Source organism: Alosa pseudoharengus, unplaced genomic scaffold, assembly GCF_046254945.1.
Source record: "Alosa pseudoharengus isolate Yale_2024_CS ecotype anadromous, Long Island Sound unplaced genomic scaffold, YU_APseudo_1.1 YU_APseudo_1.1_scf_20, whole genome shotgun sequence".
In the NCBI taxonomy this organism is placed as follows: Eukaryota; Metazoa; Chordata; class Actinopteri; order Clupeiformes; family Clupeidae; genus Alosa; species Alosa pseudoharengus.
The window spans coordinates 34558716-34578048 of NW_027468664.1; the positions used below are offsets into that span (position 1 = coordinate 34558716).

Here is a 19333-nt window from a genome sequence, read left to right on the forward strand (position 1 = left end):
GGCTTACTGTAGCAAGCAGTGTGCTGTATGTATGTGAAGTGATGACAGTAATGATGTAAGTGTGTGTGTTGGGGATGGGGGTGGGGTGGGGGGGGGGGGGGGCAGAAGGCTAGGCAATAGATGGAGGAGAAATCAAAAATAATAAATAAAAAGTTCAATGGAGATGTGCAAAAGTTGGAGAAAGTCAGATATGTGTGTGTGTGTGTGTGTGTTTTGACGTGTGATGAAATAAGAAAATAAATAAAAGGTCTGTAGCATAGGGAGAGGGATGTAAAAGTGCTAAAAGTCTTGTAGGTGTGTGTGTGTGTGGGGGAGGGGGGGGGGGGTCATGAGTGCTGAGTAGTGAATGAGTGCAAAGTCAGTATAGTGTGAGTTCAGAGTTGGGAAATGTTTGAGAGTGCTGAAGAGTGAATGTGTGCAAAGTCAGTATAGTGTGAGTTCAGAGTTCGGATGGCCCGGGGATAAAAACTTCTCCTAAGTCTCTCAGTTCTGGCTTTGTGACTACATAGGCGTCTTCTTGATTTCAGTGGTAGGAATAATCCATTGTTAGGATGAGAAGAGTCCTTCAGAATCTTTTGGGCTCTTAGGAGTACTCTTCTGGAATAGATATCTTGTAGAGCAGGGAGTTGAGTTCTTATAGTACGTTCAGCTGAGCGCACTACTCTCTGCAGAGTACTACAATCTCTAACTGTGGAGTTCCCATACCAGGTGATGATGCTACCAGTTAGAACACTCTCAACCGCTGAAGTGTAGAAGGCCTTCATGATGGATGTAGAAACTTTGAATTTCCTTAGCTGACGAAGGAAGTAGAGTCGTTGTCTGGACTTCTTCAGAACATATTGAGTGTTAACAGTCCATGTTAAGTCTTCAGTAATGTGGACACCAAGGTATTTAAAACTTGTGACTCTCTCTACAGGTTGCCCGCTGATCATTAGTGGGGTGTAACTGTAGTTCTGCTGTTGCCTTCTGTAATCCACTACCATTTCCTTGGTTTTATTGATATTCAGTGTCAAGCTGTTAGATTGACACCACTGTGCCACCTCATCAACCTGATCCAAGTAGAGCTGTTCATTGCTGTTACTAATCAGGCCCAAAATCACTGTGTCATCTGCAAACTTGATGATGGAGGTATGACTACTGTTGGCTTTGCAGTCATGTGTGTAGATGTTGTACAGCAGTGGACTCAAAACACAGCCTTGGGGAGCACCAGTGCTGATGGTTAATGAGTCAGATGTCAGACCCCCCACTCTAACCACTTGTGAACGGTTGGTGAGGAAGTCAAATATCCAGTGACACAGGGTGGTGTTCAGTCCTAAGGCCTTCATCTTTGTGACCAAGGTGAGAGGTACTATCGTGTTGAATGCTGAACTAAAGTCAATGAACAGCATCCTCACATAATTCCCATTCCCCTCCTCCAGGTGAGTTAAGGTGGTGTGCATGAGGTTTGAGATGGCAGAACCTGTTGGCTCTGTAAGCAAATTGGAGGGGGTCGAAGGAGGCAGGGAGGGATGAGCAGATAATGTTTTTCACAAGCTTCTCAAAACACTTCATCACTGTAGACGTCAGGGCTACTGGGCGGTAGTCATTCAGACATGATGGACTTTTGTTTTTCGGTACTGGAACAATAACAGACTGCTTGAGGCAAGTAGGAACTGTCTCTTGAGCCAATGATGTGTTAAAGATATAAGTGAACACAGGAGCTAACTGAGCAGCGCTCAGCTCATGATTGTCACTTGGAGGAGATTTGTAGATAACTAACGTTAGCATAGTTAGCTAACCGCTGCTAACGTGCTAGCATTGTCACGTCAGGCTGTGCACAGTAGTGTAACATTTATTCACCATAAATTAATAAAGTTGAGTGGTTCTGCAATGTAGGCTATGTTTCCGTTTTTTTTGCAGTACCATGTCCCTTACATGACATGGCCCAGTGTCCTTGTAACATGCATGCAGCAAACCTAGATATGAATGTGATTTCAGCCCGACTTTAAACCACAAAGACCCGTAACGGTAACGAGGGATCTGGAATGTTGGTTACCTAGCAACCAAGACGCTGTCTATTGAAAAGGGAACTATTTTGATGCGTAAGAACAATGTCGAAATTAACATTTTTAAACAATATTGGGGTGTTTTCAGATTATTTAGTTTGTGGTAGAATTGTTGTATAAAAGCAATATAGCACTCGTGATCGTGGGATTGGTCATGGATATTCCCACGGCTGTTGTTGCCTGCGCCACTCGGCCTCCGGCCTCGTGGCTACGGCCGAACAACACCCGTGGGAATATCCATGACCAACCCCACTCTCACTCGTGCTATATTGCTTAAATAAATGTAATTACAGTAGGCCTATGTACATTTGTAAATAAATAGAAAACTATGGGTAAGAGGGATAAATTAATTTTATTTAATCGTAAAAGTAAATTGCATTAAATTAGATAGATAGATAGATAGATAGATAGATAGATACTTTATTGATCCTCAAGGGGAAATTCAAGAAATTAAATTGCAATTAAACATCTTTCCAGTAGGCTTTAATGTCACGCAAAAAGTACAACCAAAGCTGAGCTTGATCAACTACAACGTCTAAAGAACCAGAACTTCAGTGTAGTTTTTTGCTGGGTCCCAGGCCATGTTGGTCTGAGGGGAAATGAGAAAGCGGACAGTGCTGCTAAGCAAGCCCTCAATGAAGAAGTCACAGAATGCCAAATCCCTGCCCCAGACCTTAAACCTATACTGAACTCTTATATCTCAGATAAGTGGCAATCTGAATGGGATTAATGTACCAACATCAAGCAAGGAATGTGAATTTTGGCACGTTTTCATGATCCACTGGGTCGTTATGGGCCACACAAAATACAGTGTTGCTAAAATTACTCCTATTGTGGCTATTAGAGACATGCGTTCATGAGTATCCAGCTACATTTAATGAGTTAAGTAAAATACATCGGTAACACACACACAAAAAAACATCACTAATGTTGTGGACATTACTTTATTCTGAGATACATCAATAGGCTCTCAAAACAATCATAAGGTCTTTATAGAGCAAATCCATATAGATTATTTGTCAAATAAACTAGTAAAACAGAATTAGGGGATGGAATATATAACATTCACACTCATAGCTCATATTTTTAAAATAAATCAGTGAAAAAGTATCCTGACAAACAAGCAGCATTTGAATTCCTTAGTCATATTTCATAATTTCAATTCTTCTAGGTTACCTGATAGCCCAGTTTGAGTGGTGCAAGACGCGTGACATTATTTATTTTTGCAGCCAATCACTGCTGTTGTTTATTTTATTGATTTGATCTTAGTCATAGAAGCTAAATTCAAAGGCAGGCCACAGGTAAAATTCAACGAACTGCATTCACCCCGCAAGCCAATAGTTGAATAGCCCTCTCCTAGAGCTTTTGCGGTATTGCCACTGCTCCAACACTGAAAGGCACTGTTAGAATGCTTGGATCAAGCCAGGTTCAGCATAGCGTATGCCACTGTCTGCTCACGTTGGTGACCGGACCAGGGCAAGCACACTTTTGCAGTTCCCGCCGGAAATGCAGTCTAGTTTATTCAGTCATTCCAACATTATTGTAGTAAGTGCTGCTTTTTTCAGGCTACGTTTTTGATGGTAACCCCTTGTCAGTCAATACTGAAAGTAATTAACTGTGTAGAACTGTTTTGTCGTTGACCATGAGTACACGGTGAAGTTAGTTTCACTTTGCCTAGGAGTTCAAATAATAGACTAGTGCAAATTTATGTGTGTAGGCTATACTCTGCTAGTCACAAACAGGTTTTAGTAAAGCATGGCTTAGTGGGAATACCTATTCCATACGGTCTAGCAAGCAAGCAGATTCCTTCAAATACGCCACTAACTATTAAAATACCGATGCACTGTTTGAAGTTGCGCTGCTTGCTGTTAAAGGGAATGACAGATGTCATTCTCATTGGTTTAAATGATGTTACACCCAAAACACACCCATGACTGATTAAGAAACATAAGAACAACCTTTTTGTGCCAAGCACCTGACAAAAAAATTACCCCGAATGTGGACTGGACACACCCTTAAATGTATTTAGGTCTTCACTACTGACCATGCACTGACCATAATGTTTACACGCAATGGCCCCTGGTGATGAATAAAGTGATTTTTTTTTAAATGTTATTTTTAAAAACAAAGAATTTTTAAGTATATTTTTTTGGCCTTTTTATGCCTTTAATTAGACAGGACAGTGAGAATGACAGGAAGTGAGTGCACTGCAAAATTGTCAGTGTCAAATTAACACCCACAGTGTTAATTTTAACACCGGCAAAGTGTCTATATGCATCCACTCTCTCTAGTGTTAAATTAACATTTTAGAAAGTGTTAGATAATTAACACCCAATTTTAGTTGATTTAACACTCTATATTGTTATAAATCAACACTACACCGACACTTTATGGTGTTGTATTCACACTACACTGGTGTTGGTGTTAAAATAAAATGTTAAAAAAGAACACTGCTTTCTTCAACACCAACACCAGTGTAGTGTGAATACAACAAAACTCAGTGTTAAAAATTACTAATAGTTAACACTACTAGGTGTAAATACCAATGACACTATCGGGTGTCAAATTTCCCAATGCCCCACTAGGGGGCCTACTGATCAGCACTTCGGACTTGTAACCGGAGGGTTGCCGGTTCGAACCCCGACCAGTAGGCACGGCTGAAGTGTCCTTGAGCAAGGCACCTAACCCCTCACTGCTCCCCGAGACTGCGCCGGGATTAGTGTGTGCTTCACTTCACTGTGTGTTCACTGTGTGCTGAGTGTGTTTCACTAATTCACGGATTGGGATAAATGCAGAGACTAAATTTCCCTCACGGGATCAAAAGAGCATATATACTATACTATACTACCTGAAATAAAAGACAAATGGCAGAAATTGTAGAAAAAAGTACCTTTGTATTAAATCCATTTTTGACAATTCAATGCACATTTCAGACTAAACTGCAGTAGGGCACAATATACATTCTTTCATCATTTTCAGGTGAAAACTGCCTGTCATAAGGTCTATAATACATCAGATCAGCCACACAAATTACACTGAACACATCATCTACCTCCTCAATGCTGAATGCATTCAGGTGATCATCGAAATGCATGGTAATAACTTTAGTTGCCAAAAGAAACACTTCATCATCTTTGATAATGATATTGATAATCTTATTAAAAGTAGGCATTTCATTTTTAACACTTGTACAGACAAACATTCCAATCTGGTACTCTGTTCCATGGACTTTAACCCAAGAAGTAGTGGAGACACTAGACACATTCAAAGTTTGACAAGACCTCAAGACCACACTGCCCTCCAGATTGCTAGTTGAGACATGTTTAACAGGACCAAACTGTAATCTTTTGAAATAAAAATTCTCCCAATGAAAAGCCAACTGATGCTGATGTTTCTTGACTAATGTTTTGGTTAAGTTTTTAAAACTCTTCACCGACCTTTTGAAGAAGTTGTGCTTGCCTTCGAATCGCATGCACCACATGTGTATTAGTGGACCTATTTTCCTAATACATCTGGGGTAGTGTATCATCAGATGATGCTTTGGGATGAGCCTCTTATCTGTAAACACTAACTTGAAAAGTTTGTGATGGTCAGAAATTAGGTGCTTCAAATAATAAGTCATACCATCTGTTATAACTGGTGAGAATACAATGTTGACAATCTGAATCAAAAGCATAATCACATTCCAATAACTGTTGTTCTGGTCAACTAGGTCTCCGAAAATCAAGGGAGTATTTCGCAGGAGGCACCAAGACTGGATGGCATTGAGCCCGAGGTCATTGCTATCATCATTAACTTTGACTCCACTGGGTCTGTTCTTTCTCTCACTGTATCCATAGTTAAAGCTCTGAATCCTTTGAGAGAGGGCATTTAAAGAAATGTAGTCCTTCACCAAATACTGAAAAAGAAGCTTTAACTCGTACTGTACAACACCTTCTAGTAGGTCGTGCATAATATCCACTGCATAATTGTCTGAGGAATGAAAAAATTGCAGTGCATTTAGAGGACAGGTTCTCTTAACACCAAATGAGTGAACTAGAGTGGGATTTTGTGCCATGGCATTGCAGTGTTCTGAGTAGAGCTCCTTTGTGCGAAGAATTAGGTCTAGGTCATCCTCACTAAAGACTGACTGCAAACGTGTCTTGTCAGTTAAACAAAACCGACAACAGTAAGTTGCACTGAACGATTCAACCATACCAAAAAGTCCATGTATAGCTAAATTATCCCCAGTAACCTGAATAACAGACCCCTTTAATGGTGTATCTGAAAAGGGTACCTGGATTCCCTGTGTCTCCAAAACTTTTAAGTCATGAACAAGAGGCTGTAGGATTGGATCAAAACCATATTTCTTTAAGTCCTCTGAATGAAAAAGCGCCACAAGATGAATGTTCATCAAAACTGAATTCAGCTTCATTGGCAAATTCCTTAAAATAAAGTAAACACAGCCAAGTTTGTGAATTCCCTTTTTAGAGCCTAGCGGATTGGCTGTTTCAAAATCATCATAATAAAGCTGAATTTGAAGAGCATGTTCTTGCTGTGAAAATAATGGATGATTTCTGAAATATGAACCATCATTAATGTCTTTGAAAATGCCATCTTCATGAAGCTTCACTTGCTGAAAACAGTTGCTGAGTTCCCGATTAGTAAACATCGACTCAAGAGTTCCCAAAATAGGCACATAAACAAATTTGTCATTAACAGGAATTTGACTGTATACACCAGTAGTTCTATCCTTGCGTAGATCATAACGCACACCAAGAACATGCTCTACTGGTTCCACAATTTTCCATTTTTTCTCAAAATGTCTTTGCCTCTTAGTTTCAGTATTGAGGGATGAAAATGGATTTTCAAGCTGCTCAAAACAGTCTTTAACTTTATTTAGAGTTTGTTCAGTTACCTCAGACGAAAGACATTTAAGAACAGTGTCCTGTGCTTGGACATGGACGTCATTTACAAATTCCTCCATTGAACCAACTAAAGACTGCACAGTACTTTCAGAGACTCCAGATGCTTGTACTTGAGCCACAATAGAGCTACACATATCCAGTAACTGTCTTTTTTCAAGAGGAGCTGAGTAGCTTACGAGAGAAACTTCACTTGGCAGTTGTTCAGGAACACAAACATTACTCTCAACATTGTCGAAAGGAACAATAGAACTTGAAGCTACACAGTCTCCATGTACTCTCAATAAATGTTTCTTGAATCCACAATATGTGTAAAAAACAGAAGAACACCCATTCTCTCCACATTTCAAACGCAATGTACGTCCTGGGTACAACGCATGACCAAACTTCAAATGTTGAAAAAAAACGGAGCAACTTTTGTGCTGTACCTTGCAAATGTAACAGGTGAACATTTTCAAACCTCAATATGATCAACTTTTGCCCGGATTTCCTTGACCCGTGGACTCTCTTTTGTAGTGCCGACGTCAATCCCATATACGGTAGTCTGAATGAAGGTGTAGAAGTTGCACAAGGCCTCATCGTAGGATACAGCAAAGACGAAGTGGGCCTTAAACAGTTCGTCGAATGCAGCCACAGCTGTCTGCGCCACGCAGGGAATGGCCTTCTGATCGAGGATGACGTAAAACTTTTGGATACTACTCTTCTTTTCTCCAACACAGAGGAGGAAGGGCTGTGCTGATCCAAATCTGTCCAGGAATGTCACCATGCTCGTCCCCACCTAAGAGTGTTGGAGGGGAAATTAGGAACAGTAATTTGTTTACAAACCAAAGAGGCAGAAAAATAATTTTCCATCTTCTTTTAGCTGGATAGGCGTCTAAACACCTCTAAATGACATGGCACGTTAAAAGCAGAGCTTTTTTGGGATCTACTGAATGTCTATTCAACAAAGGGCAACGTACATAAATAATAATTCATTTTCTCTCATCATCTTGGCCTCCTTGATTACAGTGCCACCACAGCAGTGAATAAAATATCTCCAAATCATTTTAAGAGCATTATTTTATGTAAACAATATACCATTTGGTCATCAGACTGCAACCCTAAAATATATACAATGAATATTCAATTATGGATTAAACAAGATGAAATATGTTTTTACCTATCCTTCACTAAGAGGCAATTTCTTTTAAAGGAACTTGCCAATATTTTAAATATTATCCCCCAAAGTTAGATAAGATGATACATACACTTCTCGTTACTGTGTGTGCAGTAACTCAGTCTGATGTTCTAATTCTGCTTGTTGCTTCTGCCCACCTCAATAAGCTATGCAAAACTAGGCTAGTAGTGGGTATGTCAGATTGAGTTACTGCACGCACAGAGACAAGGAGACGATAAATAATAAATAATTTCCCTAAATGTTGGTGTGTCCCTCTAACTGCTGCGAGAGGGAAATTCAAACAGCTGAGCAAGAAAGTGACAAATCATAGGTAAATTAAGTGTTAAAAGAGGTGAAGCAACATTCAGTCACTATTTATGTCCTAAACATACCTTCATGAACTTGACCACATGGTCAGCAGCTTCAGTGGCACTGATTTTCCCATGTCTTTTTCCTTTTGCGGTTGGAGGCAAGAGATGAACGAGCAGGAGGATAGCTGCCAAGTCACTGTCCCATCCTAGTGGATTAGTATGGCAACACCCACACCCCATCAGTACACAGTCATAGTTAAAAAGCGCATATGAAGAACACTGGCAAACACAATACGTGAACACTTACCACAATCATTCGATTCCTCTTGAGCGGACAGAAGGTCATCCACATGAGTACCAGGGCGAAGGCCTTTGCAGACAGCGATAATCCTAGGTTTGTAGAACGTTGGCCATTTTGCAATAAACTTGCCCGAGACGTCTTCTCCAAATAGCATTGTGAAGTCTTGGTTAACCTAACACAGACAGAAACCATATTAAAACATGGTACACAACACATTTAATAACTGGTACATCAAGCAAGTCTCTATTATTCTTACCAAGCCTGGTGTATCCAAGAATCGGGGGAAGTGATCTAGGATAACTGAAGACTGGTCTGGATCGTGTAGCATACTCTGACGGTGCTTGAAGGTTGCCTTCATTTTCTCCTTAACAACTGGTTGGTCTGCTGAATGCTTCATCACGGACATCGCTTCTCTGCATTCATCACCTGACAGCTGCTCAGATGTTGATGTCTCACGCAGGGTCTTAGGGCCATGTTGATCAGCAGACTTGGGGCTCCTCTTTAAGTCACTTGTGGTATTGCGCTGAACCGTTTTCAATCTGTAGGCCAGGTAACCTTGGCCACTGTGAGGATCGTAGTAATGTTCCTGTCAGACAAGAACACAGGCAAGACACTATTAATCAATCAATCAGTCAATATTAAAATCCATCAAAGCTGATGTCTGTATCAGGACCCCAAAATAAGGTTTTTCTCTATACATGACCAAGACTAAATGAGAGGTTCCTGTTGCATAATACTCACATAACCAGTTGGTGAAGCCTTATCCTTCAAATTGGGGAAAAGGGTGACTATTCCTAGGGCATAGGTCACGCGGACATTGATTGGTGGGACCCTCCTACACCATAGCAAGATAGGGACAGTTTGAAATATAAGCACATTATGAATTTTATGCCAGCAACACATCTCAAAAAAGTTGGGACGGGGGCAACGAAACGCTAGAAAAGTTGTGTAATAGACAACAAAAGAAGGAACATTTCACAACTAATTAGGTTAACTGGCATCAGAAACTTTTTTCTCTGTCAACAGTTGATATGTTGGTCTTTGCACTATTCACAATTAAATAAAGGGTTTTCAGAATTTGTAAATCATAGCATTCTGTTTTCATTAACATTGTACACAGCGTCTTAATTCTTCTGGAATTGGGGTTGTATTTTATTGGTCACTTACCCATGACTCTCGACCATATCTGCCACCAGGATGTTGACGAGTTTCCTTCTTGTTTGATCAGAAAGGCCTTTGGTTGCGTTGTACTCTTTGAATATGTCTTCACCCCCGGTTTTTTGATGTAGAGCTACATAGACCATCTGTAATATAGAGGTTGCATGTAAACTTGCTATGCATTTTGAAAATGGTTTGACATCCTACCAACAACCTAAGAACTACTTACATCTTTTGCTGCCTTACTGTCAGGTGGTCCTTCTACCAGTTGCCTTCTCCGTGCTTTGGTGCATTCTGTAATAACAGTGGAGCCTGAACTCACAGACTCAACTGAAGAGAATGACCTCACAGACTCAATGGGTGAGAATGATCCCTCTTCTGAGCAGAAGGAGGCCTCAGAGACCTCTTTCTCAGCTAAGGGAAGAAAAGGGATTGGGGGGGGGGGGGGGGGTTATAATATTTAACATTAGTTGGGAAATATATTTTGCATAAGGCAACATCACCACAGTGGCCTGATCTTGCATATTTGCTCTCTGACATCTGCAGTTGTAACAATAGCAATATTGTTGTTTCTGTTCCTATTGACAGATGTACTAATTCATTCTAAACAAAAGCATGTGCTAAATGTCCTAAATGTAAATGCAATGGGAGGGGCGTTTCTGTGTCTTACCAGAGTCCTCAGTGAACACCTTGAAAGATACTGCAGCAGATCTCACTAACTCATCAAAAATGTCAGCATCTACATCAACTCCTGAGGAGTCCTTCAGGTCCACATCAGATTCAATTGGCAGGTTGAATTTAGCTGAAACTGAGATCCAAAACACTGTTATTTCCCAACTATTAACCACAGTTGATATAGTAATTTTGTAAAATTCCTGCATCCCTGCAACTAATACTTGGGTGCAGTGCGGCCAATACACGGAAACGGCTTTTTATCTCATTGGACTACCATTGGATTACCAATGCACTACAGCGTGAAGGTGACGATAATGCACTTAAAAGCTGTTTGGCAACAGCACCACAACCACATGCCATTAAGTTTTAACCTATGACATGATGAAATAACTTCCGATAAACTGTCGGTACAGTTCTGTTTTAGATATGTAAAACAATCATGAGGTTTACACACTTTGCTGTTAATAATCAAAAACTGACACATAATGACATGCAATATTAGGTGTGATGTAAAAATTGTCGAGATAACCTTTTACGTACCTTCTTGAATGAACTGAAAGTAATCATAGCGGTCATCCTTCATTGGTATTCGAACCCATTTCAGGACACCCTTGCACTCCACTTGAACCAGCATTTCTTTCTTAAAAAAACAAAATATGATACAACACAAATCTCAGGCCAACAGTTAAACATCCAGACATGTCATATTTGCAATTAGCCTGTATATCAAGTGTCCTGCAAAATTTGGCAAATCCAAATACGCCCATGGTGACCTGAGCCTATCTGACTCCTACTGCCCATTACTACCCATTTTCACTTCCACGAAACCCAGCATAGCCTAATCAAATATATTTATATTTATTTTAAATATCTGACTGATGGTCAGTGGGCAAATTTCCGTTTTGTACTTTAGATTGTATTCGGTGAAAATGAGCATGCATGCATGCAAGTCGAGTTGTCCGTAGCAACATTTTGTATGGGAGAAAACGGGAGGCTAACGTTCATTTTTTCCCCCTTGTTCCCCTATTTCAGCAAATCCCTCAACTACATACTACTCAAATACATACTGCCATTCCTTCTCTCTGTACAATCTCAGAATGCCATTACATTCTTCCTTTATCTTCTTTCGTTGTTGTTATATTACTTGCTGAACTTGATGAATTCGGTGGTTCCGCTTCTTCCGCGGGCCCTTCGTAGGTTCTGAAATAGCGCGAAACCGCTAACGTTGATGGGAACTGTAGTTCTTAATGCTGCGTTCGCAACGTCTTTCTACCAGTAATGCTTTTCCATGTTGCAATGTATTTTTGTAGACAATTATGGACATGGTTAGAAGGTCATGTCATAAGTCAGACCAATCCTGTCACTGATGGCTAGCATACATGTTTTCACCATCTCTCAGTGGCACTGGCTACGTTAAAGTTCACTTAACGTTAGCCAGCTTGCTAGCAATAACGTAACGTGCTAACTTACTCCCGCCGAACACTGCACATTGCTAGCAACTAGTACAGCCTAATAACTTCGCTTTTTAAGTCCAGCGATATATTCCCGCTTACACAGTAGGTTTATTATCAGGGAGTAAACTTTTCACGAACGTTAACGTTATAGCTGCTAGTCTAACCTGAGAGCAAGTTATTGAGTCATGCTAAAAGCTTTGCTATAACCTAGCTATTACCTAACGTTACAATACAAAATAGACAATTACAACTTAAATAAGCACAAGTTATGAAGCAAATATGAATTATGATAAAATAACAGGTGTATGACTAAGTCTTGAATACCCCCAGACAGTCAAATTAAGCACTTACCTTCTACAGTCTTGAGTATTCCCCTTGTGAAAGAAAATGGCGCAGGAGAAAGTTTTTTCGTCTTCATCACGTCCTGGACAACCGTTACGTGAGGGCGTGGCTTAGATCTGCCTTAACACCAAAAAAGCTTAACACTCTGATTTGACAACGCAAATAAGTCACAGGCAACACTAGCAGTGCTATTTCATAACTGCGTGGTGTTAAAATAACACCAACACTCTATATTCAACACCGTCCCTAACATTTTAACACTCATGTATTTGCTGTGTGGGAGAGAGAATCGGGGTGGGATCCGGAAAGGACCACGGGGCGGGAATCGAACCCGGGTCGCTGGCGTACAGTGCAGGTGCCCCAGCCAGTTGCGCCACGGCTGGGGCCTAAATCTAACCAGATTTTTAGCATTTAAACCTTTTAAACCTTTATTTATACTCATAGGCCATTGAGGTTTCCCTCATTTACAATGATAACGAATTTACAAAGAAAGGTCATGCATTAAAAAACAATATATATATATATATATATATATTATAAATATATATTTGAAATTATATTTTTACATTTTTTAAACATATATATGTTTTGACACCAATTGCTTAAAAACAGTTGCAGAGGGGAGTACCTCTAATTTTAGTGTTTCTTGCAGAGCGTTACAGGTACTAGGGCCATCGAAAACCAAGCCAAGCTCAGTATGTGCATTAGGGACCCTAAGAGTGAGCCAGTTGTTGGATCTGGTTTGGTAGGAATTGAATTGAAAGTCTTTTTTTCTTCTCTCGGTCATAGGTCCAAAGACAGTCTTCTTCTGGGCTCCATGGGTTAAATGGGTAAGTTGTTCACATTCCTCTAACCTGATACATCCTCATCAGGTTAGAGTCATTCTGTCAGAATTCAAGGACATTTTTACAATTTACATTTTTCAATTGATTTTCAATAATGGTATGAAACCATTGTTTATTAGTAAATAGAGATGATTCAGCTTCAGCTTCGGCTTTATGATTTTACATTTCTGGCAGGGATTGGTAATTGCTGGCATTTCTGACTTCACTCGCCCTGCAGAGAAACTCAGCACATATCAGTCTGCTGTGCTAACAACCACAGGTGAGCAGGGTCCCTGTTGTAACTATTCCTTGAGACCTCAGCCATATGACAACAGTTTGCTCTGTGCAAATTGAGACAACTTGGAACAAAAAAATCCCACACTGCAACCGGTTTCATTAATTTTATATTAAGATTAAAAAATGTAGTTGGTATTGTTTTTAGCATAACAAGACTTACCTAGCGTTCTCTCGTAAGATAATTTTGACTTAAAGGATAATTCCGGTGTGATTTTGACCTAAAGTGTGTTGAAACATGATACCGAGTGTGAACCTATGTCTCATAGCTCACCTCGGCTTGTCCCCTGCACTCAGAAATCTGGCTCTAGTTAGCCAATGCTACCAACACAGTGTTTCGTTGTGGTGCCTCGGGCATCGGCCAAGCCATGCGAATAAATCACTGTTTTACACCATTTACAAGGCTCAAAGTAGCTCCATACTTCATTGGTAGACTTCCGAAGGCCTTGACATTTAAAACGAGACATAGAGAACTTTGAAAAAGCACTGGTAGTTTATTTACAAGACGATTTATACAGACAGTACCTTAAGAAATGTTACCGTTCGACGCCATCTTGAATTTAGTCACGATAAGTCAAGCGACGAGTACGAACGAACAGGTATGATAAGGGATCAGATTCCAAAAATAATTCCGTAAAAATGCATGGATTCCAGTTGCTGCTACTGGAAGCAACTGAATCCATGCATTTCCACCGAACAGTAAAATTCCTTAAGGTACTGTCTGTATAAATAGTCTTGTAAATAAACTACCAGTGCTTTTTCAAAGTTCTCCATGTCTCGTTTTAAATGTCAAGGCCATTGGAAGTCTACCAATGAAGTATGAAGCTACTTTGTGCCTCGTAAATGGTGTAAAACAGTGATTTATTTGCATGGCTAGGCCGATGCCCGAGGCACCACAACGAAACACTGTGTTGGTACCTTTCATTTGAGACCAAGATTATGCTTCTACACAAAGGGAGTCATAGACAGTAAGCATTTGATTGTCAGTATGCATTTTGGATAACCAAAAGTCCTATGGGGAGTTACCATAGGGCATTTTACAAAAAGCATGAGCATACCTTGGCAAATAATGGTCTAAAGTACTCATATTTTCATTCTATATTGATCTACTTTTGAACACAGCTTCACAAGACCTTGTGCTAGGTCATAGTTGTGTTTCTAAGTCATATCAAGTGACCTAGAGCAGGGGTCCCCAACCTTTTATGTACCATGGACCGGTTTGTTTCCTATTTTTTTTCACGGACCGGGGGGGTGGGGGTGGGGTCGGGGGTTCCATGTTCCATTTGTGTTGTGCATGCATTACTTGATAAGAACTAGCTCCAGTTATGTATGAACAGTGAAGGCAACAATCTCTTAAACATGTGAAAAACGTGAACTTGAAGTGAAATATGAACTGTGAATATTGAACAACTTGAAGCTACATCTATAATTGTGAACATGCTTAACAAAATATGGGAACAAAACATAACGTGCATTACGAATATAATCAGTGGGAGCCCTGTGCTTGTTTCCCTGCAACAAGAAGGTTCCATCTGGGGGTGATGGAAGACAGTGACACCCTCAGTGTGTTTGAAATGTCCAGTCGATTGCACAATTTGGTCTTAGTTGCAGTCATTGCCGAAAACCCGGCCTCGCATAGATACGTGGTGAGAAATGGTAGCAACGTTTTCAGCGCTTTTACGGCTATCTCGGGATATTCTGCTTTGGTTTTGATCCAAAAACCCGCCAGAGAGGTTTCCTTATACACACTCTTAAGACCACCGTCATTTGCAATTTCGATCAACTGCTCTTCCTCCTGCGCTGACAAGTTAGGACTATTCGGGATATTGACAAATGGGTTGCGGACCCACTCATTGGTTTGCCGTGGATCTTTGGAGGATGGGAAGTAACGCTCAAACTCATTTGAAAGCGCAACAAGGTGATCGCGCACCAGCTGCGAGAGAAAGGGCCCTGCCTCAGTCTCTCCCAAAACCCCCACTACTGTTTGGAACATATCAAATACACCCCGGTCCACTCGTCGTTCCCACAAATCAAGCTTGGCTTTAAATGCAGCGACTTTCTGCCAGTTTAAAGACAGTCGTCATTCTCCCCTGGAGTGACAGGTTGAGGTCATTAAGCAACCCGAATATGTCACACAGGTAAGAGAGTTTTGACACCCAGTCCTCATCACTAAAATGTTCAGCTAACGGTGACTTTTTCTGTAAGAAATTTCTGCAGCGGCTCTTGCAACTCAAACACTCTGGCCAGTGACCTGCTAAAGATGCTTGTTTTTTTGTTGCTCATTCTAGCAGTTTATCTAACTTCGTGTGACACTACCGTTCGCTAAGAAGGTGAAGTGAGCTGACCTGAGGCTGCGCAGCGCTGAAGGCAATATGTAAAAGTGTTGAAGGCGGGACAGACAGACGTAAGAAAACAGACCTTGCAAAATGCAAACATGCGTGCAATTAAACAACTGCATATAGGCCTATGCCATGTAAAAACGTGACATTATTGCGAATGAAATTTAATTTAGTTTGCATGCATTTTTTTTAAAATTCATGTCGTAGGGCTAGGCTACGGCCCGGTTAGGAATGTCCAGCGGCCCGGTACTGGGGACCGCTGACCTAGAGGGCTGAAATGTGGTGAGTTCAGAGATTCAAATTAACACTATGTGATAAGTATCAAATATAGAATTAAACGTACACTGCAAAAATTAAAAACTAACTAAGTTAAATATAATTTTGACTTAATTTAAGAAGACTATGGCCCCTATTATGCATCCAGTGCAAGGTGGCTCGAAGCAATAAAGTGTTGATTTTTCCCCATGCACTCCTCTTCTATTAAACCTTGTGTCCAGGATAATTAGCAGCATAAGGTGTGCTGGCACGTGATCCAAATATCGCTATCTCATACTCTCTAAAAATCATTACGCCATTGACCAAGAAAATCCGTGTTTAATAGGTCTTAAATTGTTTGGAAAATTAAAAGAAAACTTTTGTCCGGAAATTTGTATATCTGAAATATTACAGAATGTTTATTTTGAATTGAAGAAGGAAAAGAGTGAACAGGATATTGCCTCATCAAGAGGACCCCAAGTGACCTTTACTGATGAGTGAAAAATGTGTAAATCTCTCTCAAATATTGCTAAAAAGAATAGCTACTTGCTCTTCATAGTTGGAATTGTACAGTTTACATGTCAGGTGGTACAACCAATGTAAAACTAAGAAAAAGTTATTTTAATATAAAACTCTCAATTGTATTGGAAAATGTAATGAAAGCCCGCATCAACCTACCCACTCATTTGTGATTTGGACACATACAGTACATGCACGTGAACACACACACACACACACAAACTGTTGAATATGGCAGAAATTGAAACTAATAAAACTACAAAAAGAGTAATATCAAAAGTTAAAATGACTAAAGTGGGATTGAAGTATAACCTTGGTTAAGCAAAATGTAACCAGTACATGCACGCGTGCACACACACACACACACATACACACATGTTTATTGCTGGCGTTACTCATGTTACTCTGTGGTTATTAGCTACAGAGGATCTGACACTTCAAATGCTGGCATATCGTGTTGTAAACCTTTGTCAGTAGTGGATCGTCACATTTCAAATGAAACTGTTAAGCAGACGTGAACGGCAGGCTGAACACATCTGCAACAGAAGGAAGTTAACTCCAGCTGCAAAGTCATCCATCTTCACGACAATGATCCTGTTACTGTACAACAACAGTATGACAATTACGGAAAGATAATCACTGAGATTTTTGTTATTAGGCCACTCGAAAATAGGCTGTCAATCACTGGAGGTATTTTAATATTATGTTTATGTGTTTTGCTAATGCTTAGGCCTCCCTGTGGTTTTGATCAGCCTAATAATCTCTGAAATGTCAATTGTAAACAATTGTGAAATGCGTTGAAACTGGCATGCCACCAGAAGAGATGTTTATCGGCTTTGAGGTAAAATAAAGTCTCCAGTCTTGTAAATTCACATTATGTAACATCCATAACGTCACATCCATAACGCACCATTACAGTTTTTTTTAAAGTAAGAAAGGGACACAATTTGTTAGTGCTGCAGAAAGTTCCATTCACATGAATGGCCTTCCCAACGTTCAGTGGTCTGTTAAATCTATATCACCGGCAAAGTACATAATCACTGCTGTCAATGGCAACCGGTTTTGTGCTTCTAATTAACGTCTTTCATATCACTCCGCAAGAAGTCTGTTCGCTTATTGCAATGGAATTTCATTGAAAGTGAAAGTCAGCTATTAATACGTTGCCACTCAACATCTGAAACTGTCAAGTTCTATCTGTGAACTATTTATTTTGTCAGCGGAAGCCACAAAACGGTAGCAAAATCATTTTTAAAGACCCATTGTGTTAAGTTTCTTTTCTCGTATAATAACCGGGATAAAGGTCCACCGGTAATTATCAGAAAATCAGAAGTCCCTTCAGGTCGAAGCGATAACATACCGTTGTTAAGTATAACAGAGCACTGTCAAGGAAAATTGGTTTTGTGATTCTAATTCACGTCTTTCATATCACTCTGCAAGTACTGGAACTTCATTCAAAAGTGAAAAGCAGACGGTTGATCAGCTGTGTTCTAAAGAATGTTTGATTCAAGTTCAGTGTGTGTTTTTGCAAACTATTTGTTTCTCAGCAAAAGTCACAATGAATGGTAACAAGCTATAGCCTCTATGTAGGCTAAAGAGACATATTGTGGGGAGTTTATCGTTTCGTTTTGGCAAGTAGCCATGTAATAAGCGGGATAATGTATAGAACGCCGGTCATCAACGGGAAATAGGTCCCTTCAGGGTGGAACAAGACCCCTCCGTTGCACGTCGGGGTCCGGTTCGCCCTGTCAGGACCTATTGCCCGATAATGACCAGCGTCAATACATTATCCCGTACATAAATCAGCTTTGCACAGACACTTTGGACATTGTCGCATCAACACTGTATGTGTAGCATAAACTTTTCCTATAAAACGTTATGGATGTGACATGGCGATGGAATTTGCTGACTTAAAAACAAGAGCCTTACAAATGTAAGGAGCTGTGCTCTTAAAAGCAAGCTAAGCATACACATTGCTCTACCATTCCCTTGCCAATCTGAAATTTGTCAAATGATTCAATTTGTTGGAACCTTGAATCTATTTATCCACTTTTTGAATATGTATAATATTGCCATGTGAAAAATGTTGTTTCTGTATGGTTGCACACCATATTTATGATGTAAAAAGAGTGTAATTCTCAGATTCAATCAGATCAGTTACAAACTATGAAATATAGTGTCACGAATGGGAATCATTTGCAGATCAAAAGGCTTTATTCACAAACAGTCCAGCAGGCAAATCAGAGTCCAGGTACAGGCAGGTTTCGTAAACAGGCAGGCAGACAGATACAGACAGGTACAGGCAAGGGATCTAAAACCGACAGGCAGAAGACTTCGTCGTTTGGAACAGGAGTTCAAAACCGGGAAAAGCAGTAAACTATAATTTCTCTTTAAAGAGCTTCACGCTAGTCTCACTCACGTGGCAGTCAGGTAGCAAACAGTCCATACCGTGACGATCTGACAAAGTGAACTAAAAAGGGCAGTGTTTAAATACTCCACAAATCAACACAAAATGAGAGACAGGTGAACAGAGAAATTGGAGGGAATTTGAACAAAGGCAGGAAGTTGCCCAAATAAGGACATGGGTGTGACTCCAGGCACACGACCCAACACATGGCTACATAAATAAAGTCTAGAATTATCACACTCCAACAGGTAGGGGGAGACAAAAACAACAGTCCATACGAGAATCCTGACATATAGACCTAAATGAAGATCTTAACAACAGTTCTATTTGCGTGTGCATAACTTTTTTTTCC

At 40.2% G+C, this 19333-nt stretch overlaps 2 protein-coding genes across 3 annotated transcripts in view; one reads left to right on the forward strand and one right to left on the reverse strand.

The window, feature by feature from the left end:
* LOC143136769 (mitochondrial pyruvate carrier 2-like) overlaps positions 1-19333 on the forward strand; it is an 88926-nt gene that overhangs the window by 38374 nt on the left and 31219 nt on the right. For both annotated transcript variants that reach the window (XM_076297458.1, XM_076297457.1), the window contains exons 2-3: positions 13136-13176; positions 13366-13450. In XM_076297458.1, coding sequence (XP_076153573.1) covers positions 13136-13176; positions 13366-13450 — 126 coding nt within the window. The remainder of the gene's footprint in view (positions 1-13135; positions 13177-13365; positions 13451-19333) is intronic.
* On the reverse strand, positions 6183-11720 carry LOC143136768 (uncharacterized). Its single transcript, XM_076297455.1, has 10 exons — positions 11618-11720; positions 11091-11190; positions 10546-10683; positions 10105-10289; positions 9885-10021; positions 9459-9552; positions 8974-9303; positions 8724-8889; positions 8498-8622; positions 6183-7727 (listed from the first exon to the last, which is right to left on the reverse strand). Exons 1-10 carry the CDS (start codon positions 11621-11623, stop codon positions 7404-7406), a joined length of 1605 nt encoding a protein of 534 aa, XP_076153570.1. The 5' UTR covers positions 11624-11720; the 3' UTR covers positions 6183-7403.

Coding starts and splice junctions, on each gene's coding strand:
- LOC143136768 (XM_076297455.1), bottom strand. Junction 9,304..9,458: donor AGGCTTCACCAACTGGTTAT/GTGAGTATTATG, acceptor CTTGTCTGACAG/GAACATTACTACGATCCTCA. Junction 8,623..8,723: donor AGAGGAATCGAATGATTGTG/GTAAGTGTTCAC, acceptor CTAATCCACTAG/GATGGGACAGTGACTTGGCA.